Source organism: Schistocerca cancellata, chromosome 6 (genome assembly GCF_023864275.1).
Source record: "Schistocerca cancellata isolate TAMUIC-IGC-003103 chromosome 6, iqSchCanc2.1, whole genome shotgun sequence".
NCBI classification, from domain to species: domain Eukaryota; kingdom Metazoa; phylum Arthropoda; class Insecta; order Orthoptera; family Acrididae; genus Schistocerca; species Schistocerca cancellata.
In genome coordinates, this window is record NC_064631.1 from 615836355 (window position 1) to 615863939 (window position 27585).

At 40.3% G+C, this 27585-nt stretch overlaps 1 protein-coding gene across 1 annotated transcript in view; it reads left to right on the plus strand.

Moving 5' to 3' along the window:
* The first annotated feature begins 220 nt into the window (after positions 1 to 220).
* LOC126190769 (mitochondrial uncoupling protein 2-like) overlaps positions 221 to 27585 on the plus strand; it is a 38374-nt gene continuing 11009 nt past the window's right edge. Inside the window, exons 1-6 of the mRNA XM_049931297.1 lie at positions 221 to 286; positions 20321 to 20514; positions 23580 to 23802; positions 25031 to 25158; positions 25490 to 25599; positions 26323 to 26535. Coding sequence (XP_049787254.1) covers positions 23674 to 23802; positions 25031 to 25158; positions 25490 to 25599; positions 26323 to 26535 — 580 coding nt within the window. The 5' untranslated portion in view covers positions 221 to 286; positions 20321 to 20514; positions 23580 to 23673. The remainder of the gene's footprint in view (positions 287 to 20320; positions 20515 to 23579; positions 23803 to 25030; positions 25159 to 25489; positions 25600 to 26322; positions 26536 to 27585) is intronic.

The following is a 27585-nucleotide window of genomic DNA, read 5'->3' on the forward strand; positions in this document are numbered from 1 at the left end:
TATTCGTGGGTGTCGGGGAAGGGAGCTAGCGCTCGCCGCGCCGCCAATCAATAACAGCTCTCCTTTCCGCTAGCCTGCGCCACCGCCGCTGCGGCCGACTGAGCAACTCCGGCGGACTTTGACCGGCGGCTGTTCGATAGCGGCCGTTACACAACGGACGCAGCGATTGGCTGCTCTCCCATGGCTGTGTTGTCTCGCCGCACGCGATTGGTCACTGAGGCGCAAATATATACCAGGCTGCGCTGTTCGAATGCTCAGTTGTTGTCCAGAGATCTACCGTGAACCAGTAAGTACACTACGAATATCATTTGCTACATGGCAGCCCATATGAGCGCTGCAACACGCTTTTTCGCTAACAATAAGAGCTGCTTTATGAGACTGGATTCAGTAAATACTTCACTTACAATAAATAAAACGCTAGAAATTTGCCACGGTCGCTCTTTCATTTAACAAACTGTGATATAAGCCTGATTTTCTTTTTAACAGTTCTTGTGTACTGTCTTGCCAGCAACCAACGCTCAGTGTGTCTTTATATCTACAATCTAATTCGCGAAAACCTTAGACAGTCATGTTGCATTTTGATACGACCGGCACTTATAGTGGCGCGAGCAAGACTGTATTCACTAAAGGCAAATATTTTTCATTTATTTGTGAGGTATTATTATTTTTCATGTAGAAGACAGACTCTGGAAAGTATGATGTTCGCTTATCATCATATAAATGTAGATCTTATGCAAGTAGATTAGCGAAAGTGAACTTGTATGCTGACAGTATGATACAGTTTCCCACAAGATGTAGGAACTCAGTTTGTCAACTTTACGTGTGCCGGATTTACACTGCACCTCGTTAACTTTTTTCGCTGCCTCTTTTATAGGTAAAAGAAAACGGAATACTTGTTACAGTATTTCTGGTTTTCCCTTTCTGTTCTCGTAATCTTGCCGTTCCTCTTAAGAGGATATCTGAATTTATGGTTATTTATTATTATTTATTTCGCTTATATGGATAGCAGCGTGTGCAATATCCCTACGAAGTTCAGTTGCACACACTGTTCTGAATTAACTCTTCTTTTTGTGTTAAAGTGAGTACTCTATAGTTTTCTATGATTACTTTTAAAAGCATCTGAATGCAAAAAGAAAACCACTTTCATGAGTCTACAGTATCTACGCACATGTGTATTAGCACCAATCTGCCATTATGTGCTGTTAACGCCCACTAAAATAATGGTGATGGCAACGGAAATGTTCGGATGTTTATTGGAGAAGCGTATTCCTTAATATTAATGTATCTCAATTTCGTAAACCGGTCCTACTTTTCATTCATTTGGGTGAATAACCACCGCCACGACATAGAACGTAGTGCAAGCAAGAAACCAGAGGGCACCGGCATCAAAAATTTTGAACACGCCGCGCTAATGTGGGCGGTGCCCTGACGCAACCATTAGCTTCATTATCGAACCGCCTGCCTTGTCTGAGCGCTGGGAGTGACATGGCGTCTGCTGTTAGAAAGTAAAGAAAAGCGTATTGAAAACGGAAGGAAAAAGTTTGCGAGAGAGACAATCAAAAAAGGAACCGGTTGGCATGCTATGTGCTGTTATATAGCTCATATAGGTAGAGATAATGTGTCAATGGAAGGAGGGGGGAGCCAAAGAATACGAATATATAGCACTTGCTCCTAAGAACAATGGAGTTAGGTATACAGTGGCGAAGAGAGCGACAAAGGATTGAAAGTTATGAAAGATACCAACACTCATTGCGATTGTAAAAAAAAGGAAGAAGCACAGACATATGATAACACCAACGGAGAAATTATGTCAAAATTGCGTTCTGTCAATCTTTAAATTGCTTTTCACTTGCACATCTCGAGGTTGTTCGAAGTCATACCATGGTTTTAAGTGTAAACACTCTCCTAATTCTCTTAGGGTAAAACACTGCCTCTGTTCTGTGAATTTCTTTAGATACGGACTAACTTAATGTGTCTGGAAGATTGGAATAATATTACTAAAACAGTTTGCTTTTAAAGCATGGCCGATTTGATGCGACGTGCGTAATATTTGTTTCTTATGACCTACAAGTTTATTCATTATAAAATTACATCAATCTGTTGCTTTCTTTCAATAAATTAAGTCCAAATTTTTGTAATTGCCTTTGTCTTTAAGTCCAAGTGTAACTGATAAACATTCTAAGTTTGTTGTTTTGTGATGGAGTTGGTTGGCAGCGAAGCTAGTACGCCAGGTCCCTCACAATTACATGAATGAAAAATCTCTCTTCTTTGGTAATTACTTCAGTAGCTCAACGAGAGGGGCTATTTCCAATAGTTTCACTGACTCTTTTAGATGTGTCGAAGCGGGAAACACTCTTGCGTGTAGATTTATCTCAAATTTTTCCATGACGATTTTGTAAGACAGCAAGAAGTTAAAAACAAGCTAAACACGCACACACAATTACGTTCACTCCTGTCTACTTATATTGAAAATCTATTTCCAATTTAGAAGACTACCATTGAGAGATGTCAAAGGCAGAAAGTAGTAAATAACAGTAGTTTTGTGTTTGTGTCTGCACGTTTTTTTTTCCTACATACGATTTTTTTTGTAACAAAGAGCCTCATAAGAATACGTAAGCAGTTGTAGATCGTTTTCCAGAAGTGACAGCGTTGCAAAATAAAACAGCCACCGCTGAAGCAACGAAGTTCTGGAATATCAGCAGTACGAGTTGGTAATCCCATTTTCCTTTATCTACTCCCTTTGCACGAGCGGTGCGCAGGTGGGGATTACACAAAGCGAAGCGTGCCGTCAGACGCGCGAAGCTGACAGAGTTTGAATTGCAGTGGAAGAATTTTCTGTGGTAATCGCCATTATATGTCTAGGCTACCAACCACAATGATGGGAGAGGGGCAAGAGGGGGCATTTGCCCCCTCTCCCCCCACCCCCTACCCCACTCGCGTCCCTGGAATCTGGAGTACAGTTTTTTTTCATCGCAGAGTTCTCATACATTTCATTTTTCTGGTGGGATATACAAAGATTTTTCTGTCATCTATAAAATCTAGTTCTTGTTGCGTGGCCCCACTCAAAACTGACCAACTTATTTATATGAAAAAAGAGAATTTTAGACTCTTGGTGCCACTCTCTTCCCCCTGGATAAATCTCTGCGGGCCCTCATGATTGTATGATAATTCAACTCTCGTAGACAAGTCTTTAGATGTGGAGTGGGAATTCTACATTGTTTGATTAATGATACTGTAGTGCACGTGGTTCACCACTACTTCGCTGCGGTGTATGGATGATGCAGCAGATGTATAATTCTATGACAAGCCTTGAGAACTGCTTGTGTACTAAAGTGTTGGTGGAAAAGAATAGTTGCTGCCTAAAATTGTATACTCCTTTCGATTAGTACAAAAGAGACAGTCGAACGTAAGGCGTCCGTCCGGTGGATGTATACATACCGTTTATCTACAGCCTCGTTTTTTCCAGCGGGAGTTGTAGGTTGTCATTTTTAGACCTCAGATGTCAATATTCGAAGAAGAACTTTGCGATTCGTCTGAGATGAGAGTGTCGGAGAAACAATCAACGTACTGCAGTTTAGAGACGCTTCCAGGTTGGGTATGTGCGTTATGGAGAGCTTGTGGTGTAGTCTTTGTGAGGACAAATTTGACGCAGTTCTTCACGATACCGTATCCTGTGGAAGCCTCTTCGTCTCTGCATGTCTGCGGCAACCAGCATCAGTTTGGACGTGCTTCCTGTATTCTGTATTCAAGCCTTGGTCTTCTTCTACAATGTTTGCCCTTCATTTCATCAAATGCCAAATTAAGTATTCCTTGATGCCAAGGGCGCCCATACGATAGTTTGTTTGGGGGGGGGGGGGGCAAGACCCCGGGCATTGAGTATTTTTGATATTTTGGAAGACGAATGGCGATTTAAAAAGTTCCAGCTCAGACCCTGTTAAATACATGTGTGATACCCACTTTCCAATCATTTTATTGAAAGAAAACCACCTTATTAGACTATTTTTTTTTTCCTTTCCGTGAGAGCTAGGCGGATTGGGGGGCGGGGGGGGGGGAGCAGCTATCCGTTGGTCCCAGGCATAGGCGCCCTTGCTTGATGCCTCAAGATGTATCACATCAACCTCTCCCTTCTTTTAGTCAAGTAGTGCCGTAAAGCTCTTTGCTTGCCTGTTTGGTTCAGTAGCACTTCATTAGTTCTCCGACTTATCCATCTAGATTTTCACCATCTTCTGTAACATTACACTTCAGAAGTTCCAGTTACCTTCGTGTCAATAATGGTTACAGTTCACAGTATCATTTCCTTATTAGATTATTTTCAGAGCCAGTAGTTTCAGTAAAATTTTCTAGCTCTGAAATTTATATTCGATTCTAGAAAATCAGACGATACGGCAGAAAAGTTTTGCTGTTTCGTCGGCAAAATAACTAACAATGGTAGAAGTAATGGGGAAAATGAAGACTGACAATAGCAACAAAAGGTTTTCTGAGGGAGAGAAACATGTTGACACCGAATATGGAGAGTGCTATTTTCCAAATTCTGAGAGTCCACTTTCCCACACGTGTCTAGAATCATACCGTTTCCTACAGATACATTTCGAACAATGATCACGACGATCAAATTAATCGACATAACATCTCAGTACACGGTCCCGTTGGTGGTGTGCCCTTGGCTTCCTCCTACCTTTGAACAGACTCCATCTATATCTACGTAAATACTCTGCAAGACACCTTATGGTGCATGGCAGTGTGTACCTCGTCCCTTTCCTGTTCCACTCGCAAATAGAGCGAGGGATGAAAGACTGTTAATACGCCTCCGCACGGGCCCTAATTTCTCTTATCTTCGTGGTCTTTCGCGAAGTGTACGTTGGCGGCAGTAGAATCGTTTTGTAGTCAGCTTCAAATGCCGGTTCTCTGAATTTCCTCAAAAGTGTTTCGCGGAAAGAACTTCGTCTTCCATCCAGGGATTCGCGTTTTGAGTTCACAAAGCATCCCAGTAATACCCGCGTGTTGATCGCACCTGCCGGTAACAAATTTACCGGTCCGCCTCTGAATTGCTTACCTCTCTTCCTTTAATCCGACCTGCTGGGAATCCCAAATATTCATCAGTGTTCAAGACTTGGTCGCACTGGTGTTCTATACGCTGTCGCCATTATAGAGGGCCCGCACTTCCCGAAGATTCTCAACAATAAACGAAGACTACCGCTCGCCTTCCCTACTAATGTTTTTGTTGTGCCCGTCCCATTTCAAATTGCTTTGCAGCGTTGCGCCTAGATATTTAATCGAGGACCGTTGTTATTCACAATATATATAAATGAACTTGTGGATAACGTCGGGCGTTTACTGAGACTTTTTGCGGATGATGCTGTAGTATATCGAGAGGTTGTAACAATGGAAAATTGTACTGAAATACAGGAGGATCTGCAACGAATTGACGCATGGTGCAGGGAATGGCAATTGAATCTCAATGTAGACAAGTGTAATGTGCTGCGAATGCATAGAAAGAAAGATCCTTTATCATTTAGCTACAATGTAGCAGGGAAGCAATTAATTCCATAAATTATATGGGTGTAGGCATTAGGAGTGATTTAAAATGGAGTGACCATATGAAATTAGTCGTCGGTAAAGCAGATGCCACACTGAGATTCATTGGAAGAATCCTAAGGAAATGCAGTCCGAAAACAAAGGAAGTAGGTTACAGTACACTTGTTCGCCCACTGCTTGAATACTGCTCACCGTGTGGGATCCGTACCAGATTGGGTTGATAGAAGAGATAGAGAAGATCCAACGGAGAGCAGCGCGCTTAGTTACAGGATCATTTAGTAATGGCGAAAGCGTTACGGAGATGACAGATAAACTCCAGTGGAAGACTCTGCAAGAGAGACGCTCAGTAGCTCGGTACGGGCTTTTTTGAAGTTTCGAGAACATACCGTCACCGAGGAGTCAAGCAGTATATTGCTTCCTCCTATGTATATCTCGCAAAGAGACCATGAGGATAAAATCAGAGAGATTAGAGCCCACACGTACCTTCTTTCCACGATCAATACGAGACTGGAATAGAAGCGAGAACCGATAGAGGTACTCAAGGTTCCCTCCGCCACACACCGTCAGGTGGCTTGCGGAGTATGGATGCAGATGTAGATGTAGACATGACTGTCAAGCAGCACAATATCAGTGCTATACACGGACATTACGGGACTGCTTTTCCTACTCATTTGCATTATATCAGCATTTTTCTACGTTTAGAGAAAGCTGCCATTCGCCAGGTATTCCCGTACAGCCACTCAACGACACTTTCCCGTGCACCACAGCACCTTCGGCAGACAGCCGCAGATTGCTGTCAGATCATTCATGTATACAGGTAGTAAGAGCGGACCTATCACACTCCCCTGTGGCTCTCCTGACGATACCCTTATCCAACCTGTTCTTGGGGGACCTACAGTGGAGTCACAGTTATCCATCCTCCACGAATAGGACACGAAAAGAGGAGGGGATTCTACAACGTTATGTGCCCTACACCGAATAATGTCTGGTGGTTTGCAATGAACAAATGCAGAGTAGGCGCGCTGCTGATGAACACGTGAGGCAGCGAACCTGTGGCTTTGGCGTCCACATAAAAATATTGGCAGGCGTCCAGCGCTTCCTGGATAGGTAGTCTCGTTTGGCAGGACGCCTGGCCGAACAAGCACCGTGTTGCGTCAGGCGCAGGCCGCTCCGCGCCAAGCTGTTATAGCAGCCGCTCGCTCGCGCCTTCTAACGACTTCTCTGTGGTCTTATTTCTGTCGCGTGTCAGAAAGGCGCAGTCTCATCAAGGCTACGCGCCGCGTCGCTGCTGTTGGCAACACTGGACTTTGTGCCCACGGCTGCGGTCACTCACAAAGGGGTTTGACACGTGCTTCGGTGAGACAAAGGACCAGATAGTTCCCTAAAGGCCCCCTTACACGATTAAAGTTTTTCAAACTGTAATATGTTTGATCATACAATGTAAGCTTTCACGGCCGGTATTGTCTTCACTTAAAACTTCCGGGCTGATAGGCCGTGGTCGAAGTTTTATACTTCGACCCAGGCCCCCACAACCGCACGAGTGGTCGACTGTGAAGAGCGGACAAATTGAATAGCTGGGCGGCGGCCATTAGAGTGGTAAACTGACGCGCGGAGTTCGAATGTTTATACATCGCTTTTGGTTATAAAATGCCTTCCCTTGAGTTAAGTCACAAACATAATAACTCATTTAAATGCTTTACTACAATATACTTTTTAATTTACGAACAAACAGCAACTAGTCACTGTTCATGAATTTATCTTACGTACTACATGGAATCTGCCGTAGCTAAAAGTTATGGACTGGACCCCTAGCATTTTTCGTAGTTCATTTACGATAGATGTACGCAAAATGCATCAAAATACTCCAATATTTGCCCACTATATTAATAGATATTTTCTGACTCTACCTTGCTTTAGATTTTATGACGAGAAGTGCGTTATATACGGCATGGTGCTTTGGCAACTCACGACGAAATTATCAAGTTTCAACCTAACCTAGACCGTGAAAACACTACCTATCAGCCAACTTTCTTCAAAATGATCAAAACATATAAAATGGTATTCAGTTGGTCGGAAATCTTGCCTCCTGACAGCGTGTAACCATTTTTGTAACAGCTGTGGTTTTGAGGAAGGAAACCTGCAAATAGATGCACAGACATTATGCTAATACCGTGTTACAAAAACATTTATTAAGCAATTGCACCGACATACAAAACAACTTAAAATATCCACATTCCTGTGAAATGTAATATTCGTTCCTTTCTCGAATTTATTTGTACAATTAATCGCTGCACAACTCTTCACCATTGTACTTCATTTGATTGGAACGTATAGACAGTAGAATTACGAGTAACAAATACTGTATGTACGCCCCAACGAATATACAACGTTGAATCAGGGTCTTCATAAACAACAATACTACACAACATATCAGACTACAACCATTATAATGGCGTCCAGCCGAAGGTTCAAATTATCCCGCGACTGCAGCGCCATCAGTGAGTCTAGTTATTTTTTACAAGGTCTTTGCTTCGACCACGGCCTATCAGCCCGGAAGTTCTAAGTGTAATATGTTTGCAAAGCATTGGCCCTCTACTGTGCTGTTTGTGGTGTTTGTCGAGCATCGACCGTGTTTGATGTGTTTCCGAGAAATTTTGATTGACGGAAAGTTTGACAAGTTGGTTGAAGTTGTTTGCTTCGATGATTCGCCACATATGTTTAGAGAAAAATTGTTTTATGACAATTTATCTCACTTTATTGTGAGTTTTCACCACTATGAAAACTACGATCAAGGACAAAAACAAAATAGCCCGGACAATTACCGAAATAGTAGAGGTCACATCTTTCCCAGCCAGATATGACACAGGGAGAGATTATCAACAATATCAATATTTTACGCACAAAAAATACACAGGAGTGCAATGAAATAAAAGAAATCGAAGCTCTCCGTTCCTGCACGGATGATGTGGGCTATATGATAGCACGTAGTGATATTTTAATGAACTCTCGTTAGAGGAGCAAGTAGAAGAGAATGAATTTCCGTATACAGCGCTTGCCTTCTCTTATAACGCGAGGCCGAAGCAACGCTACACAGATAATTAAACGTAGAAACTTGATGTAAACTTCAGTTTCTGGGTGTAACATTCCCATTAACAAGTTTTCAGGTGTATATTTCTCTCTCACTTTAAACCATTCCGTGGACCAGCGTCTTGTTTTTTTCTTCGTTAAGCATAGTCCCAGAGTCAATGTTAGAAATATATCATCTGTGTCTGTAGCCATTCCCACAAGTGCCAAAATGCAGCATACATGAAAAGCGTCTGCTTCAAAAGTAAGGTTAAATTGACAAGCTTTCTTCGACGTGTCCAGGCTTGTTTGACACATCTGTGGCCGCGTAAGAGCGAATTTGGAGACAAGTTTTCTCTTCTGCGAGGGCCTTAACATGTTTTTGAAAGCTTCATTGTCCATTCGAAGAAAACTGATGTAATCATCGGGTTCCAAGAGCAATATTTCTTTTAGCTGAGTAGACCAGAGTCATGTTTACTTCTTCTTCTTCTTTAAACACTGTGACAAAGTCAATGCCAGGACTGCTTTGTCTGCATTTGTGGCCATTCTCACTACTGTTAAAATACTCATGAACATGAACAGCGTCTGCTTCTGAATGAGGTTAAACTGACAAACTTGTACTTGTACGAGTTTGTTTGACCAATCCGCGGCTAGACAGGAGTGCAACTGACACATGCGCAATCATGCTTGCGCCAACACGCTTGAACGTGTGTCATAAATCTGTGCAAGCATCATAACTACACAAATAGCTTGATGCTTGATCGAAATTCAGTTTTGGATGCTTGTGAAAGCAAAAAGCATGTACATGGTTGAGCGTGTGTTCCAAGAATAGAGACACTTGTGCAAGCATTTATCAGTTTTGAAATAGCCTTTACTCCACATACCCCTATGAGGCTGCTAAACAAACTCATGCTTGTACAAGTATGCTTGAGCCGTGTGGATACGCAAGGAATTTTTGCATGTTCGCGCATGTGTGTTTCGTAAGCATACGTCTGTTGCCATCTTGACAGTCCGATTTATCGTAAATCCGAGTAATCAGGTAATCAGATTACGGTTGAAAATACGTATAGAAAAAGGACTTTTCCACAGAGTACATTTAAATCCTTACCTGCCAAGTATTATGCTGAACACAAGCACGCAGTATTGCACTTCGCCGGAATCGCCCTTTGTTCTTTTCTTTTCTCATTTCAGAATTCTTGCAAATACTTGACCAGCTTAAGGCTTGTAACAAATGTTGACTTTTCCTCTCAAGTTTTTTCCCCTCCTATTGTTCTCTTTCCCTTCCACGTGGATTTCTGGTTATCTCAAACACTGCAAAATAGCATGCAGCGTTCTAGTATAAAAATATAAAAGATATTTACTTCTATTTGTCATAAAGTGGTGTACAACAGCATACAGATCAATAAATTTCTTTCCCTGACTTTATATCTCACTTTTTCTTTGTACTTCTTTGATATCACTGTTGAACTTCCTCTACTAGTTCTCCCAAATTTCATGTAAAAATGGCAGCACATTATGTGCTCCTTTGGTTGGCCTAGGGCTACTAATGTGTTTTTGATGTTCCAGACAATAAGAGAAGCGTCGTAATCATCACCATCACTTCCATAATGCGTCCACTGTTTGATAAAGGCCTCCGATAGACTTTTCCATGGGATACAGTATCCAGCTATAGGCATCCGTGTTGTTGCTCCTCGTTTTGTAATGTCATCTTCCTACTTTCCGCTGGGTTTTCGTCTGGGTCTTTTCGTATCTCTTGGAATCCAGCAAAGAATTTCCTTGTTTCATCCGCTATCCATTCACCTGGATACATGTTCCTCCATGTCGTTTACACTAGCCAAAATTATATCGCCCACTCAAGTCTGTTACCTGACTCGTTTGCAGTTCCTAACGTTGCTTATTGAACTACCATTATGGTGCTATTGTTATCTTTTCCCTATTTTAAGACGCAATGTAACGTTAGTTGGAAGTGGGATTTAGAAATGGTTCTGTGGGTATAACAACTTAGGAGTGAGTGTATTCCAGAGGATTTTACTCCCGTAATGTGACGATGTTTCCCGCTTCTAGTTATGTCGGCAAGCGATTTGTAGCGGAGCTAATATGCAGCACTCTGATATGGAAGGCCAGTGCTCGTAGACCTGGTACCTTCTCTTCTTATATAGGTTTTTCTGAATTTTGCCAAAATCTTTCCTGGCGCCACGCAACTTGGTTTTCTTCAGAGGCTGATGCCAATTGGATGTTTTATTGATCGGCAATTGTAACTTGAATAAATACGGCAAATAGGTGCTAACACTGCTACGTCATCAAGGTCATCTATCTGCAAAAAAGCTTAATCAGCGACCATATGCAGTAGTAGGAATGAAACGACCACATTCATCTAGCCACAGAGAAGGCAGATGGTTTATGGGAAGAATCGAAAGGAAACACAATTCGCCCATGAATGCGGCCGAACCAATCAAATGGTTCAAATGGCTCTGAGCACTATGGGACTTAACTTCTGAGGTCATCAGTCCGGTAGAACTTAGAACTACTTAAACCTAACTAACCTAAGGACATCACACACATTCATGCCCGAGGCAGGATTCGAACCAGCGACCGTAGCGGTCGCGCGGTTCCAGACTGCAGCGCCTAGAACCGCTCGGCCACTCCGGCCGGCCCGAACCAATCCCTAGTTCGTTCACTTCTTGTATAGTGTTGAGTTTGTGTCCTTTTCCCTTCTGGGCAACTGTACATCAAACCTCAATCTTCGTTCTGCCCTTGTTCATCGATCCATGATCGTGGCCAGGTTCAACTGCCGGAAGAGGTGGAGAAATTTCAAAGAAGAGCGATTCGTCTCAGATTTGCGTCTCTGCCGATGCGTTACAGAAATTGTAACCGTCATCCCATTATATTTTGCTGATTCTTGATTGAAACAATTTTCTTTGTGGCGGTCAGGCGAGGGTAAGGAATGTTAAATACGGAGAACACGCTTCGTACGAAACCTGACCGTGTTGTCTAAAACGCAAATGTGTCTCTTTTTCTTTACGAATATTAGTCACTAATTCCCCAGGTTAAGTGAAAGATCGCTTTGGAAAAATAACATTTATCCCATTAACTTCGTTTATTGAGTTAGTAACTAACGCACATCCTAACACCGGTTAGACCCACCCATGCTCATATTAGCAGATAAACTCAATTTCACTTTCAGTCTGTAGTTTGACATTTCTGTTAAGTTTTTCTAAATTGATCTCTCGCGTTAGAACAGTTCACGATAGCCATGATAATATAGCCAGCCAACGGAAGTTGTTGACTAAGAATGACTGACTTCATATGTAATTACGCGTATCCTCTGCGCATTAACCGATAAATCACTCACTGCTTCCTTATCATTCGCAGGAAAATTTCCTGATCCATATTTTTTTCAAATCTACATGCAGTTCTTTTTTTGTACGAATCGACAGCATACGACCGTTCCACGCGAAAGATGAGCAACATCGCTTGGGAAACATGCTGAAAAGGCGTGTTCACAGACGAATGTTAAGCGAAGCAGCAATGTGTAATGGGGTACGAGTCACTACGTCGTTAGCAGTAGCGATAGTAGTGCCCTTTACAAAATGCTCAAAAAATGCGAATTGGAGACCAAACGAGACGGCGCTTTGATGAACACTGGACTCACTTTCAGGAGGACGACGGTTCAGGTTCCCGTCCGGGCATCCAGATTACGGTTTTTCGTGATTTCCCTAAATCGGTCGTAAAGTGAATGTCGGGACAGTTCCTTCGAAAAGAACAGTTCAGTTTCCTTCGTCATCCTTCCCCAATTCGAACTTATTGTGCTCCTTGTCTATTACAAGGTCCCTTGTCTATTACAAGGTCGTCGACGGGATCTAGACCCTAATCTGCATTCCGCTGGACTTACTCCATAGATGTACATCATATAAATAAATAAATAAATAAATAAATAAATAAACACACGCTCCGAATTAAATCCCGAGGCACTCCCGCGTGTTTGTGCTACCTCATGCGTTTCGTGTACAGTTTTTCCCCTTTCCATTTTTCCCTTTTTCTCGATGAATCCGGGTACCCTAGGGCAAGAAAGGCATAGACACGGTAAAGTGTGTTCTCTTCGGGGACTTCTGGACAGTTGCATTATGGACACACCACGCAGAAATTTGACTCGTGAAGCGATAAAAAAAAAAAAATTCCAGCATATTGCTGTGCCGTCTCAGCGCTTGGGAAGCTATAACTATGTTCCCTACGTATGATCGAGCAGCGTGCTTGAGCTACGTGCTTTGCGACTTCCTTATATCCATCCCTACGTATGATCGAGCAGCGTGCTTGAGCTACGTGCTTTGCGACTTCCTTATATCCATCCCTACGTATGATCGAGCAGCGTGCTTGAGCTACGTGCTTTGCGACTTCCTTATATCCACGCCATGTTATGGTAGTATTACGTGCGGACCACCCGTTTTCATGCATTCCGACCGTAAAGGTCCCACTCAAACGTGCCTAGCAATTGATAAAGCGATCGAGTGAGCGTAACGCTTACCAACGGGGCTCTAAGCAAGCGCATTTCTCCCACTGTCACTGCAATGTAGCCTGTTACAAGACACCTTCACACGACGGTGACTAACAGCGAACATCCATTACATTTCACATTGCCATGACGTAGATACCTCACGTTGCCGGGGTGTAGACACGTCATAGCAGTCTTCCTTCAGTCCCAAGGTACAAAGAGTAGAAGCTTCAACTCAACAGCGAATCAACATTTCTGCCGCATTGTTAACACTATCCTAGCAGTATTCATACCTTTCTTTCCATTTCCATTTCGTGAACAAACTTTACACGTTTCTTCGCTATCGCTCGGACTAGCGACTTCTTCTTCAGATTGAATTCCTCATGTATTGCTGCCAAGCATTGCTGTTGGTTTGTCATTACTTTCACTCGACAACGATATTTTGTTACGAGAAAATTACTAAATATACCATCAACAAGTTTGATAGTACTTTAATGCCTGTATTTACTATTATAACTACTATTATTATATTCAGCTCATGCTAAGTAGCCAAGGATTTAACAGATGTTAGAGTGAACATGAATACTCACTATTGCCAGGTGAATTAAGTGCATAAATAAATACATTGGTTTGATAAATAAATAAGTTCGTTTGATCTGGTTGACGGTAGGGGGTGTCTTTATTAAATTTAAAAAGATGCTACAAATATGGTTGCTCGTTTCGATAGGTCAGTAAAGAAATAAATATAAAATTTGAGAGTGCTTATTTTACGGAAACTTCAGCATGATATATACTAGAGTTCACCAGATCTTCCTGATTCTGGCTATCGGTTGAATAACTTCCATTTAAGGACTGACAAAATAGCTAGCTTTCGAATGTCGATGTCCTTTAACTTACGATCATCCGTTATTACCAGTCTAAGGAAAGGAACAGATTTCAGAGTCACTATTGTGTTGGTCTGACTATGCGCTCAAGGTCCGTCTGGAAAATAAGTTCAACGTCCATATTGTGAGAAACAAATTCACCGTCAATATTGTGGAAGTGAAAGCAATCTTGAGGGCCTTGGAATAAAAGAGATGAAATGGAACGATGCATTTCGTAATATGTATACAGTCATAGAGTTCCCTGAAATCCTTCAAGTGGATTTGCTTAGCATGGAAAATATCCCAAGCCAAGACTGTCTCCTCTACCTAAAGAGACTGGGAAAGCATATGAAATTCTTCTAGCACCAGGTTGTATGTTGATGGATTGCAACGGACCGGTGGACTTTGCAGCCAACCAGGACAATATTGTACCAGGTAGCTGCGAAAGTATGGTGTTTCCCTGCTTACAGTGACTTCAGCGTCAAGGCCGTCGGTACTGTGTCAGGGGGAGGATTAAGGAACACTACGCCATAATGGATGAACTCAACTATATGCCCGGCCGTAGCTTACGTCCATCCAGCAGCTAAGGCGATATGAAGAGCTGTTAACTATGTGCATCGTGAAACTTCCTGGCAGATTAAAACTGTGTGCCCGTATTCCAGAAGAATGATTCAAATTTGGTGACGAGAGCGCAATCCATATTTTGACAGGATACTTGTCATATGTTTCCTAACTCTTATGTATCATCCCAGGAGCCATGAAAATTTTTTCGAAGGGTCGGCTAGCTTTTCCTCAGTATAGTATGAGACTATTTTTTGGGGGGGGGGTTGGGTTGTTTGGGGGAGGAGACCAGACAGCGAGGTCATCGGTCTCATAGGATTAGGGAAGGACGGGGAAGGAAGTCGGCCGTGCCCTTTCAAAGGAACCATCCCGGCATTTGCCTGGAGCGATTTAGGGAAATCACGGAAAACCTAAATTAGGATGGCCTCCCGAATGCGAGACTAGTGTGCTAGCCACTGCGCCACCTCGCTCGGTGACTATTTTGGAACTTTATGTATTTATGTTTTGTACTGCAGTGTATATGAAGCTGACGAATGACATTGTTTGTATGTACATAGACATGGCTGCTTCTTACTGTTGCTTTGGACAACTCCTTTTTAACACTTTCCTTTTAATTTTTATTTTCACTGGCTATTTAGGTTTACGTTAATTTACTGTGCCCTTACATTAATTTGCTTCGCGCGCTTTTGACCTCTTCATGGTGCGCCTTAACGTAATATAAACAAAACTGCGGGTGGCACTATCAACATGTTGCCTTATTGTTGTATCTGTCATTTAGTTACGACCTGCTAGAACTGACAGTAGACTGTTGGAATTTGCGTCATACCGTCCTGTGAACTGAGAAACCCGTTTTCTCGTTGTGTACTCAATGTATGAGAAGCGTAGCCTAGATATAACGGGTCATTTAAGAAGCAGATTTCAGTTATTTATGACAGAGTCACAGACAAACTATAGAAGATAGACACATTGCGCATGCCACTGGATAAAGGAAGCTTCAGAGTTTTGACACAACTACGCCGTTGCTTGTTTGTAGCAACTTCGCGACTATACCACAAGAGAGATCATTTTGTGTGTTGAAATTTGCGCGAAGCCAGTCCATTGTTCAAGTGCAACGTGTATTCAGCCGTCGATTCTGCAAGAAGCCGTCTCTGCACAAGTGGATTTATGACTAGCACACAAAATTCTTGGTAGGTGGTTGCATATGCAAATGGAAAAGCACAGGCTGCACACGCACGTTTGATGACAAATGCCGAGCGTAAGACCTAACAGAGATGCATTCAGTTTCGCATCATTTTTAGGACCTTTTTTTTGTGAAGGCAGCTTTATCCACAACAAGACTCGTTCTTGATGTTTTCAATCCATAAATTTTCTTTACAAAATTACAAGTTTTGCAGATGTGGCCAAAATTATATTCCCAGACGAAAGGCCAGTTATTACGACAGAGAATAATTATTTCACTTTTCTTGTGTTATAGGTGTTTTGAACATGGCAACTAACAAGACACAACTCGCAATCGACTCTCTCTTTTTTCTTTTCTTTTTTTCCTGATGACAACAGCTCTGTTCAGCTGCACAGTTTGATTACGTATTTCACGCGCGGCGAGATTACAAGTGCTGTCGCTCTTGGTGCACCATATAAGTTTTTACCCTGGTACTGGATTACTAAATTCCTAGAGTAAAATAGCATGAGCCTATATCACACCGTCGGCAACAAAGCAGTATTCCATGTAGCTCTCACGTAGATATTCGATACCTACCAATTTTTCCACTTGAACCTGGTGACTTCTAATTACAATCCACTTCTTTCTCCGAGCAGTGTGCAGCGCTTGTTGAGGGACACGTTGTGCTGTAAGTAGTACAGAAGTAACGTTCATTTCTTTTACGGAGTTCCCGCCGGCACCGTGTTCATACATATTCTTGTAAAACGAGTCTTTCATTCCATTATGGACACGTCTCAGTCCGGTAATGTCTCACAGTTGATTTACTATACTCCAGATACAGATTAGATTGCTTGTGTAGCTACTGCTTGTGACGAAAGGAGGGAATCTCTAAGTGATTTTGGCGTCCTTAAATCACTGTTCTTGGCGTTTGCTTTGTGTACTATAGACCTACTGATACGAGGAAGATCCCACGACGTACCCCAGTGAAGTGTGGCGCATCTTATTTCGTATCACGTGAGAAGTGTTTTACGCTGTGTGCTTCTGACATTATATTGTTTGCTGTTGCACGGCAGCGGTCGGACTATCGGTTAGAGTTCACTGGGATTGGCCGATGGGAGTGCTATTGTTATAGAGTACAATGGAGACCAGTGAAGCAATTCTCTCGTCTATGTTTCACCTCCTGTGTGTTTGCAAGCTACCTGAGCATCCAGCCTCTTTACGGAGTCTCATGAGACGGAAACAAGAAATCACTTTAGCAGAAGAAGATGAAAAATTTAAACAGTTAATGCAGGTTCTCATACGTTCTTGTATTCTTTTTAAAGAAGTGGGTAAAACTATGACAAACTGTTAATACTTCTTTTCAATCTGTGCTTAAATGAGTCTGTTTTGTTTCCTTTTCCTTTAGTAACAGAGATTAAACGTTTGATAACTGTGAAAATAAAGGGCTAAATCCCAGTAATTGTTCACCGCGATGTTTGCTGCCAACCGTCCTCGAACAGATTGAATAAATATTGCTGGCGTTTGTCTCCGCTGCTAAGTTTACCTACTTGAAAATCTGTGTTACACGAGGTATGAGAACAAAGCACTTGAGCTGCTGTTGTCCTCGCTCCCGAACTGCGAGACAACACCTGCTTATCATAAGAGACCTCCTGTCTTTTTCCCACGCATAACGGATGCATAAACGTGCGGTTACTTCCTACTTTGACACGTCGTGTAAAAGTCATGTAGGTGCGTACTCCGCTTGTTGTTGACGGCGAGTCATGCGGACTAGAAGCTGTCACCCAAATTATACTAGTACGAAATTATTAACGTACGAATTCATATCAGTCTTTACTGTCACTGAAGGGAGCTTAGTCGAAAGGCAGGGTATCCATAGTATACAATCTCAGCAAGTACAGTGCCTGTTGACAGGTTCACATGGCTTTATCTGTTATTTATTGTCTTCTGTCACTGAGCTGTTATCGTCTTGTGTATCCAGCAAGTGTTAGGGCTCAGATCCTTGTGCTGAAGCAGAGCCCATAATCTCTTCACTGTAACACATTTTATCAAAAAACAATGTTTCAAAGTTAACTCTCGAACAGGCGCATGATAGAGGGCGAGCGGCGTACCTTGTAGACCATACTTACAGATCTCTTATCCGTCGCATCGGTGGAGCTATTATCTGACGAGTACCTCCTTTAGTAGTATTTAATTATTATTTCAACTTCATACTTCTAGTAGAATTCTATATATGGGTCCATAATATTTAAAAGTCTGCTAACTTCATCTTCTTCGTCAGAACTATCGCGTCATCCCCATCTGAATACCGTATTTCAGCATCGGAATTCGCATTGGATAGCTCGTAAAGATTATCTATTCTGACGGATTTTCGAGATATGAACAAGAAAGATGTCTTTTGTGCGTATTTTATTGACCACTTGGCACAAAACCAGGCGCAAGACAGTAGCTATATTAGTGAATGTAGAAAAATCAAACAGGAAAAATATTAGTTACCAGACGCACGGTGCATCTGGTACACCAGACGTGACACACTCGCTTTTAAACTTCTCACAGGCGCGCTTCAGATGTTAGACAACGGACACTATCTATCAGCATGGTAGCGGAAGCAGTAATGAAGGAATAGTCGTTGGCCCAGCCCACCAAAATTAAACTTAATTTGCATTTGGCGTAATTTATACACCAGCGCACCCACTCGAGGGTTAATAGGGTATTATTTTGCTTCACGCTTTATATAAACAGGGGTTTGGTACGAATTTTAAACGTTACATTTAATTAACACCATTTAAAGTGTTTTCATTACTAAGCTACAATGTTGTGATTTTATTTCATGTCAACACTCTAAGGCTTATAACTGAAAAATAATGCACTATTTATTTAAAAGTTATCATCACTATGTCACCGTTGTTCAGATCAGTAACCTAAACTACGTCTCATATGATAGATTTAAATGTCACAACCAAAATTTCTCGAACTTATGTGTCAAAGTCAAAACCAAAATACTGTTTGCCGAACTCTTTTCGTTCGTGACTCCCAGTTCATCACAGAATTTCTAACAATAAATCACATTACCATTGTCGGAAGTAAACATTTTAATATGGCTCTTTCGCAATACATTTAAGCGATCATTAATTCCATGTGCAGATGCTTGATCTATAACATAAGACATATTCGTAGTGCATGAAGTAGGTGGAGTTTGCTCTTCCGCATGCCTTCTCTCCCTTCAGTTGTACATGTGAAATGTTCTCCTCTGAAAGCAACCAAGGAAAGTTAATAAAGAATCTTCAGGCACATAAATATGGCGTATGATGAGGTTGAGGAAATGGCAACTATCTACTGTTCAGTGTCCTCGGGCATAGTTGTTCACAATGGGTGACTAGAGGAGTCACAGCCCAGGAATCTGTTGTAAAGAATATTTTACTCATTACAGAATTTTCCTGTACCATGGATAACTATCAATTCTCAGAATAAAATAAGCTTTTGGTGTCACCTGTAAAATTTAGTTTTTGTGGGCTAACACATCTCAAAACCGATCAGTTCATTTATGTCAGAAATGACAATTCTGGAATACGTCTTGTTCAGTGTTTGAAACCAATGTGCACTACAGAACTGATGGTGTAGCAAGAAAATGGTGGTTTAATGAGAGTGTGTATTGTCTATGCATCGTGTGGGGGAAGTCATGAGTTTAATATGCGTATTGCCTGGCACTGACAAACATCTCAACCTACAGCAAAGTATGTCAAAATTGCAGTTGATTGATGCTCAAGATGCACAAGAACTGCCTATTTTGTGTCACAAGTGGTGACAGCAAAACCCTTTCTGTATGTGGCGTAGTTAGTGACAGAAATCAGTACTTGTTCTTTCCGATCGACTTCCAATTAAAGATTCCAGAGAAAACTGTATTGTACATGTACTTGTACAGAATGGCTCATAAGAGGAGTTCACTCTTACTCACAAGGCTGCTCAGTTATAGTGGGCAAAAAAACAGCAGCAGCTTTCCTCAGGAAATATGGTTTCTGGCGAGATGAGTCACATATCTTTCTGTACGTGAATTGGATGTGGCATTGTATTCATTGTAAACTGTGTGTGCGTTGAAGGAGGTATAAAAGCAGTGCTTGATTAGAACACAATCTGATGTTCTGTCTGTGTGAGATGCTCTCTGAATCAAAGATGAGGTGCTAGGCAACTAGGTTTCACACATTTCCTGTTATCTGAAAGGTGACAGTGAAAATACTTCATTTGTCTTCCAAGCTAACAATGTTTGTTTTACCTTGTTAAAATTGTGTTTGAATTGTGTGAGGAATCTCCAGGACCCTATACAGATCTTACCTGACACACAAGGTCTCTGAGTTCAACTCCATTGAAAATCTCTGTTGCCGGTAGCAACTTGAAAAATGTGCCAATTACAATCAATACTCAAAAAATTCTCATCAACCATGGCCCTCCACATCACTGGATGCTCATTTCAGAGGAAACTTATAGAAAAATGGACAGGCTTCAAAATATTTTGCATCTAACTTTTAATATAACGTCTAAGGTTAATTGTAGCATCAGAAAAATGTGTATACAATCACATTATATTAATAAATTTAATGATGTGTGCCCATTAAGGAGTGTGTATACAATGTCAACCATTGTGGTTTTCTCTTTCAGGAGTATGCATATTCGCCTCAAGGCCCTTCTTTTTACTACGAGTATTGCGACCCTCCGTCTGCAGGACGGGCGCAAACATCAAGCGACCCGTTGTTCTAAGTACGCGTTTAACGACGACTTTAGAGAAAACCATCTTTAAACATTCTGCTTTGTGGTCTTTTAGCCGTTTATATGTTCATAAGTGGCTGGAAGAGGTAAGCATATTGAGATTTATAAATCACATTTTTATCTGTTTAATTGTTTGAAGGCTATATGGTATGCACACAACATAGAGACAGTGAGAAGAACACCCTGTAAATAAGGCCAAGTTAGCAAAACTTTCTTATTTTACGACCCATTCAATTGTACTAGCAGAAATTTCAATCCAAAGGTAGCAGGATGGTTCTCAGACCCGTTGTGTACACTTTCTGATGCAGTTTACTATTGTCCTCACAGGTGTTCATATTGAAGATGAACATTTTTTCATTTCTGGGACTGGAAAGAGAAGGAATGATTTCTGGAAAGTTTCACGTCTAGTCCTATATGTAGAAACTCAGTGTTGATATCTGAACATTAAAGATATTCTCCTTTGTCACTGACACAGGAATATTAAAACTTTCATAACAGTGTTTGTTTCCATTATTGACATGTCATTTGATATTATTGTCTCCACTAACACTGTCCATTCCATTCCCACAAGATGTTCTTAACTCACAAAGATGTTGCTAGAATGATATGCACTTTAAGTTTACGAATTTTTGTGGGTCAACATTTGAGTGTTTAGGATTTTTGAAATTGCAATCCCAGTACATATCCATGCCTATGGGATTTGTGGTCAATAACATGGACACTTTCAAAAGGAACTGTGATATTCACTCAATGGACACCAAATAAAATGCAGTTTTCAGTTTCTCAGCCATTTCACAGAAATATATGAATTAGTATTTTGTAATTTGTATTTCGACTGACTTTCAACAGAAATAAAAAATGTGACCAAAAAGCTTCAGGTTTTCAGATTGAAGTTGTAAGGCTTGGTTGTGTAACAAATGTTCATGACATGGAAATTGGACTTAGCTTTGGAAGAATGTTCATGTAACCTCAACTGTAGGGGATGCAAGCAATGGCCATAACATCTGTAGAAGCATACTGAAAAACAACAGCTGTTTTAGGAAAAAAATAATAACTCTGACAAAGCATATGAACAGTGTTGGAGGATGTTTAGGTGTCTACAAACTGTATTAGACAAGATTAAAATAGAGTGTTGAATATGTCTAGATAAGAGTGGCACAAGTAGATATCAGGGATCTAACATAGCACAGCACACCACTAAGAAACTTCAACACAAATTTTCAAAAGACAAGCGTATATGTACTATCCAAAGACGAATTCACAGTATTAAAAGTGTCTTAGGGAATTTTTCAATAAAAATTTAAAAATAAGTTTGTGGCTATTGTATAGATCTGTGTGCCAAGTGACATTCTAGGGATCATTTTATTTAAAGGAGTCTGTGCTTCCCTGCTGTTTACATTACTATTCCATCTATCTTACAGTTTTTCAGACTATAACCCATTTTTGAAAACTTGAATTGAGTGTATAATAAATTAATAGTTAATGTTTTAATTACCATGTATGATTTTTAAGCTACAAGAAAGATACAGTGCAGTATCTGTATGCTATATGAATTTTATAAGTTTAAAATGTAAATTCTACAATATAACTGGATAATCAGTTTTTTTTCAAATTAGCATCTTCCTTATTAGTTTACTAGGTTAAATTTAGCTGTCATAGGCATTAAGCAGTATGGTGAGAGTTTATGATTAATTCAGTGTACAACTTGAGTTTCTATGGTATGCTTCTATTTTGTTAATACAGGGTGTCTGAATTAAATATAGAATAACATAAATGCAATAATTTGAGAAGTAACTGAGATATTTATTGGTCATATGTTTCTACAAGTATGGCAACTCCATGTCTTTTTTAAATGCTTAATACACCTCGATAGGTGCACCATCAGTGTGCGACAGACATCTAACTGCATTTCACTTCTCTCCAAGTGTTTTTATAGCACTGCAGGCATAACATTTGCAATAGCTGCACAAATGTGATGGTGCAGATCTGGTAGATCACGAACTGGTGTCCGGTACACTTCATTCTCGGTAGACACCTACACATAAAAATCAAGTGGTGTAATGTATGGGCTCCAAAGGCACCAAACAGTCAACTGACTGTCTCTCCCAATCCAGTGATCTAGGAACTTGTGAACAAAGAAATCCCTTACAATGATCACAAAATAATATGGAACCATCTTGTTGAAGGATCACATCATGAGGAAGTTGTGGCACATCATACAACTGTAGGGTCTGCAAAGAAGAATGGTCCTGTAACCCTGACCCTGACAATCCACGCCACACATTCACATTCAGAGAGTCAAGTTTGCACTCTATTACAAAATGGGGTGCAATTGTAGATATTTACCATGTGGAATGTAGCCTTGCCCGAGAAACATATGAAATGTAGGAGTGCCTCTTTTCAACCACGTTAGCCAGCAATTGTCTCCATGAATGCCTTCTATCATGGCCTGTCCTCAGGCTTGATTTTGTGATGAAGGTGCAGTTTGTACACCCATAGCCACAACTGTTTATGAACAATATTGTGTACTGTTGAACAAGGTAACTAACTGTAACTTCCTACTTACTTTTGGAATTGACTGACGAGGGCTCATCTGGAAGGACAGTTGGATTAATTCAATAGTAGCCTCTGGAACTGTGTCTTTGGCATAGTGGCCTGACATCGAAAGTTGGTTGTCCCATTATTTGATTGTTACATGTGTAGGAACATTGTCAGTTGATCGTAGTCCATACTCATACCGAAAATGGCATTATACTAGTGTTAACAGACTTTTGCTCTGCAAGAGAAAGCTCACAGAATATCTTCTGCTGAAGAGTTCACGTGCCTGCTGATGGTTGTTTATGTGAACGAAGCAGTTATGCGCACATGCATGTGGTACCAACTGCTGCTAGCAAAGACAGAAAACATTTTGAGTGACCATACTTGTAGAAGCAAACTGCCAATAAATATCTCAATCACATCTCAAGGTATTACATTTTATATTATTGTATATTTAACCTGGGCACCCTATATGTATCTTGACTCATTCCACATGCCTGAAGATTCTTCTTTTTAATGGGATCTACAGAACATGATGATTTAATTAATGAATTTTGGAAACCATCTTCATGTATTCACACATTTAACTTTAGTTGTTTCTTTCTCATTATAGGAGAAGTATTATTACAGTGAGGATTTAAATTAAGCCAGATATCTACTCTTGTTGTCTGACTTTCCTGCTGACTAAGCAAAGCACAAATTTTAAAATGAAGCCTGCACTAAAGCCCATAGACCCTGATATGCCATTGACATACAAACTGCTGACAGCAGGAACTGCAGCATGCATAGCAGATTTTGCCACATTTCCTCTGGATACAGCTAAAGTTCGACTCCAGGTAGGCACTACACACACTATTTCAAACTATGTAGGGATGGTAATGAGCTTTTCAGATTATTGTGTTTTGAAATGTCACTAACATATACAAATACCCTAAATTTGCAATCTCTAATACATTCCTTCTACTGGGATTAGACACTTTATACATTAACTCATATTATTATGTTATTGCACTCATTACTTTTCTTTTGATGTGAAACATTTCATTAACAAACTATTTATGTAAAATCACACAGTGGAATATCTAGGATGGAATGAAAATATGGGAAGGATAGATATCTGCTCACCACATAGAGTAGACATTGACTCACAGACAGATGCAGTGAAAAAGAATGCGAGAAATATTTCTGCTTTTGGACAAAGCCCTTCTTCAGAAGTAGAAATTTCACACACACTAATGACGCAAGTGCAAAACACACACACACACACACACACACACACACACACAACCAGTATCTGTGCACTAAGGCCAGACAGTGGCTGCGTGTGTGTGTGTGTGTGTGTGTGTGTGTGTGTGTGTGTGTGTATGTTTGTGTGTGTGTGTATGTTTGTGTGTGTGTGTGTATGTTTGTGTGTGTGTGTGTGTGTGTGTGTGTGTGTGTGTGTGTGTGCGTGTGTGTGGTGTGGTGTGTGTTTTCCGCTTGCACGAATGTTTGTGATTTTTCTACTTCTGAAGAAGGACTTTGTCCAAAACCTGAAATATTTCCAGCATTCTTTTTGATTATGCCTTTCTGCAACTATGCCTCCTCTAAGTGGTGAACAAGAATCTATATTTTTCATATTGTTGTAGCTAGGTAAGTGTTGAAAAAAGAATTTATGTTTGTTGAAATAATGAAATTATTGTTAGTTTATATTAATAATACTGTTTTATTCTGCCCATTGTACCTGTATTTGTGAACCCCATATTTTCACTGTCGTATAATTTGCATGTTAATCAGGTAACATACTCAGAACTATAGCGTGTAAAAAAAGGATGAATGACTGATTTCATGTAATATAATTTCAACAACTAAATCTGTAGCGTGTTGTCATCACTCATTTTGCTCATTATAATATCAAGTCAATAGATCACTATTGTTCATAATCCTAAATTCCTGTGTTTTATGAACTATATTTTAATAAAACTTATTCTGAAAGCTTGTGTATTGAATGTAAAGACAATTGGTTACAACTGCTAATTAATGAATTTATCTTGAATTATTAGTAATGATTTTGTTTACTTTCAGATTCAGGGTGAAGGCCGTCCCCTTGTAGCCATGGAAAATGGCAGTGCACTTCTTGTCCGCACTGCAAATCTACGATATCACGGGCTAGTGGGAACAATAGGGACTATAGCTCGTGAGGAAGGTGCAAGGTACGTTATACTCCTAAACCCTCCCAACTGGCAAGTACATACTCAACTCGATTAGTTCTTTGAGTCAAATTATGAAGCCAGCGTCCTTAGGCTGACATTTGAGTACAGTTGATCCATATCATTGTCACACTAATCATATATGAGAGTAATAGTGATTTGGGTCACCAAGCCTCTGAATGTCACTTTGTGTAAAAATTATAAAGAAAATAGCCTAAGAACATGGCTTTCTTTGTTATTGGGGTACAGTGTGTAGTTCAAGTAACTGCACCTATGCCAACCTGTGGGGGGTGGGTCTGGGTGGAACCAGGAATTGGATGAGCTTTTATTGCAGGAGTTTGTACAACGGGCTGTCAGCGGGTCTGCAGCGCCAGATGTGCTTTGCTTCTGTCCGTCTGGGACTCTACGATTCCGTCAAGAGCCTGTACCAGCAACTGCTAGATGGTACGCGGGCACCAGCTCGAGCAAAGATGATCAGAATGCAAGCATAAAGAGATAACCATAAATTATGTCATACTTGACCCGATCCTCCATATTCCTGATCAAGAAATGCATGAGTCCAGGTTTGGTTTATCCTAACTGTTAATATCTTTCCTGAAGTCCTTTATAAAGATGACATTATTTATGGAGAATCTCTGAACTTTATATAAACTCAAGAACTCAGATTTTTCTGTATAGTCTACTGGAAGAACTGTTGAAGAAGATTAGCTGTTATTAATTCAGTTAAATGATTAATAAAAAAGTAATCTGCTTGTCAAGACAATGTGCTTAACATTTTTTCTGATAGTGATGTGAAAGATAAATGTTGCTCTTCCAGTACAGTAGATTGTACTGAACTAATTTGTCTGTCGTTTGTTCATCATTACTAACAACATTCCCTTAAATCCTTATTCCTTACCACTATTTGGGAAATCCTCTGTCTCAACAGTAAGTTCAGTATCTACCATATAAACGTAATATTGAATTAAATCTGTCATTATTGTATTTTCAACATACTAAATCAATTATTGTGTCAGTTTAAACTCAGTTTACTTTTCAATTTCACTGTGAAAAATTCTGTGTTGGTGATAAAATAGTTCCCTAGTATATTGTGGTTTACGTTAGCAACTAGAAATGCATACATTTCCTTGATAAACACTATCTCAGACAGAAATATATTGTTTACAGGTAACTCTCGGGCTGGTGGGATGCACATTGGAACACGTGTTGCAGCTGGTATTACAACAGGTGGTCTTGCTGTACTTTTAGCACAGCCTACAGATGTTGTAAAAGTTCGGTTCCAAGCTCAGCAAAGAGGGAATGCTGATGTACGATATAAGTCTACATTACAGGCTTATCAAAAGATAGCTACAGAGGAAGGAATGCGTGGTTTGTGGAGAGGTTAGTCAGGCCATGATATAATTGCTGTTAGCTGACTTTCATTGTTGGTTATAAATGTTTATATTATTCAAGTAAAGTATTTCTATTATATTGTAATGTATTACAGATTAATGAATATTGTTTAAAATCCATTTTTGAAAGTAATCAATCTGAAAATATTTTTGATACTGTTATGTCAATACCATTCACCAAGTTCCAAAAAACAGAAATGTGTAGAAAGACATAGTTGCTAGTTTACCAATTTCTTCATCATATCCAGTCTGTTAAGTCTCTCAGAGTTGATGTTGTAGGTGTAATTTCTTGTTGCTTATCCTCTGTCCTTAAACCTTACTAGTCACTTTTTATTTCAAGTATTTTTTATGCCATAAAGAAGGAGCCCATAGACCAGTATGCTAGCAGTTTTCCTAATACATCTCTTTTGCATGTGTATGTTTCCGTCTGCTGCTGCTTGATGTACTGATTTTCTCCATTTGTATTATTAAATTATATTCTGGAATGTAATGGTTGAAGAACATAGCTCTGAGATCCTACAATTTTTTGATGCACTAATCACAAAATTATTATACATCATATTGGTTTTCTAAAATCCCATACCATCTTATTTATTGTTTCATAATTTCTTGTGATAATGTGTCATCCCTGCAGTGTCATAGTCACATATGACTGTGTTGGCTGTTTCTAAGAGTACCTTGCGCTCCCATTACAGCTGCAGTTCGGAACAGATTTTCTGCTCTGCAATATAGTGTATATTAATGTGACACTTCATGACACGTTAAAACAATTTGCTGCACCGAGACAGTTTTAATCAGTCAAGAAGTTCCATCCGTAGTTCATGTGATGATACTAGCATATTCTCATGCGTACAAATCATCATGGTGATGTTAATAAAAATGAAGAGAAACTGTAAAAAAATTAGTTCTTCTGTAAGCAGCCTGCTTGCTGATGTATTAATCTACTAAGTTTTGATAGATTCTCTGCCAGTTTCCTTTGAAAACATTTGTAGGCTGAGTCCCGAAAGTTGTGTAAAGTTTGTAAGGTGTGAATAAAAAT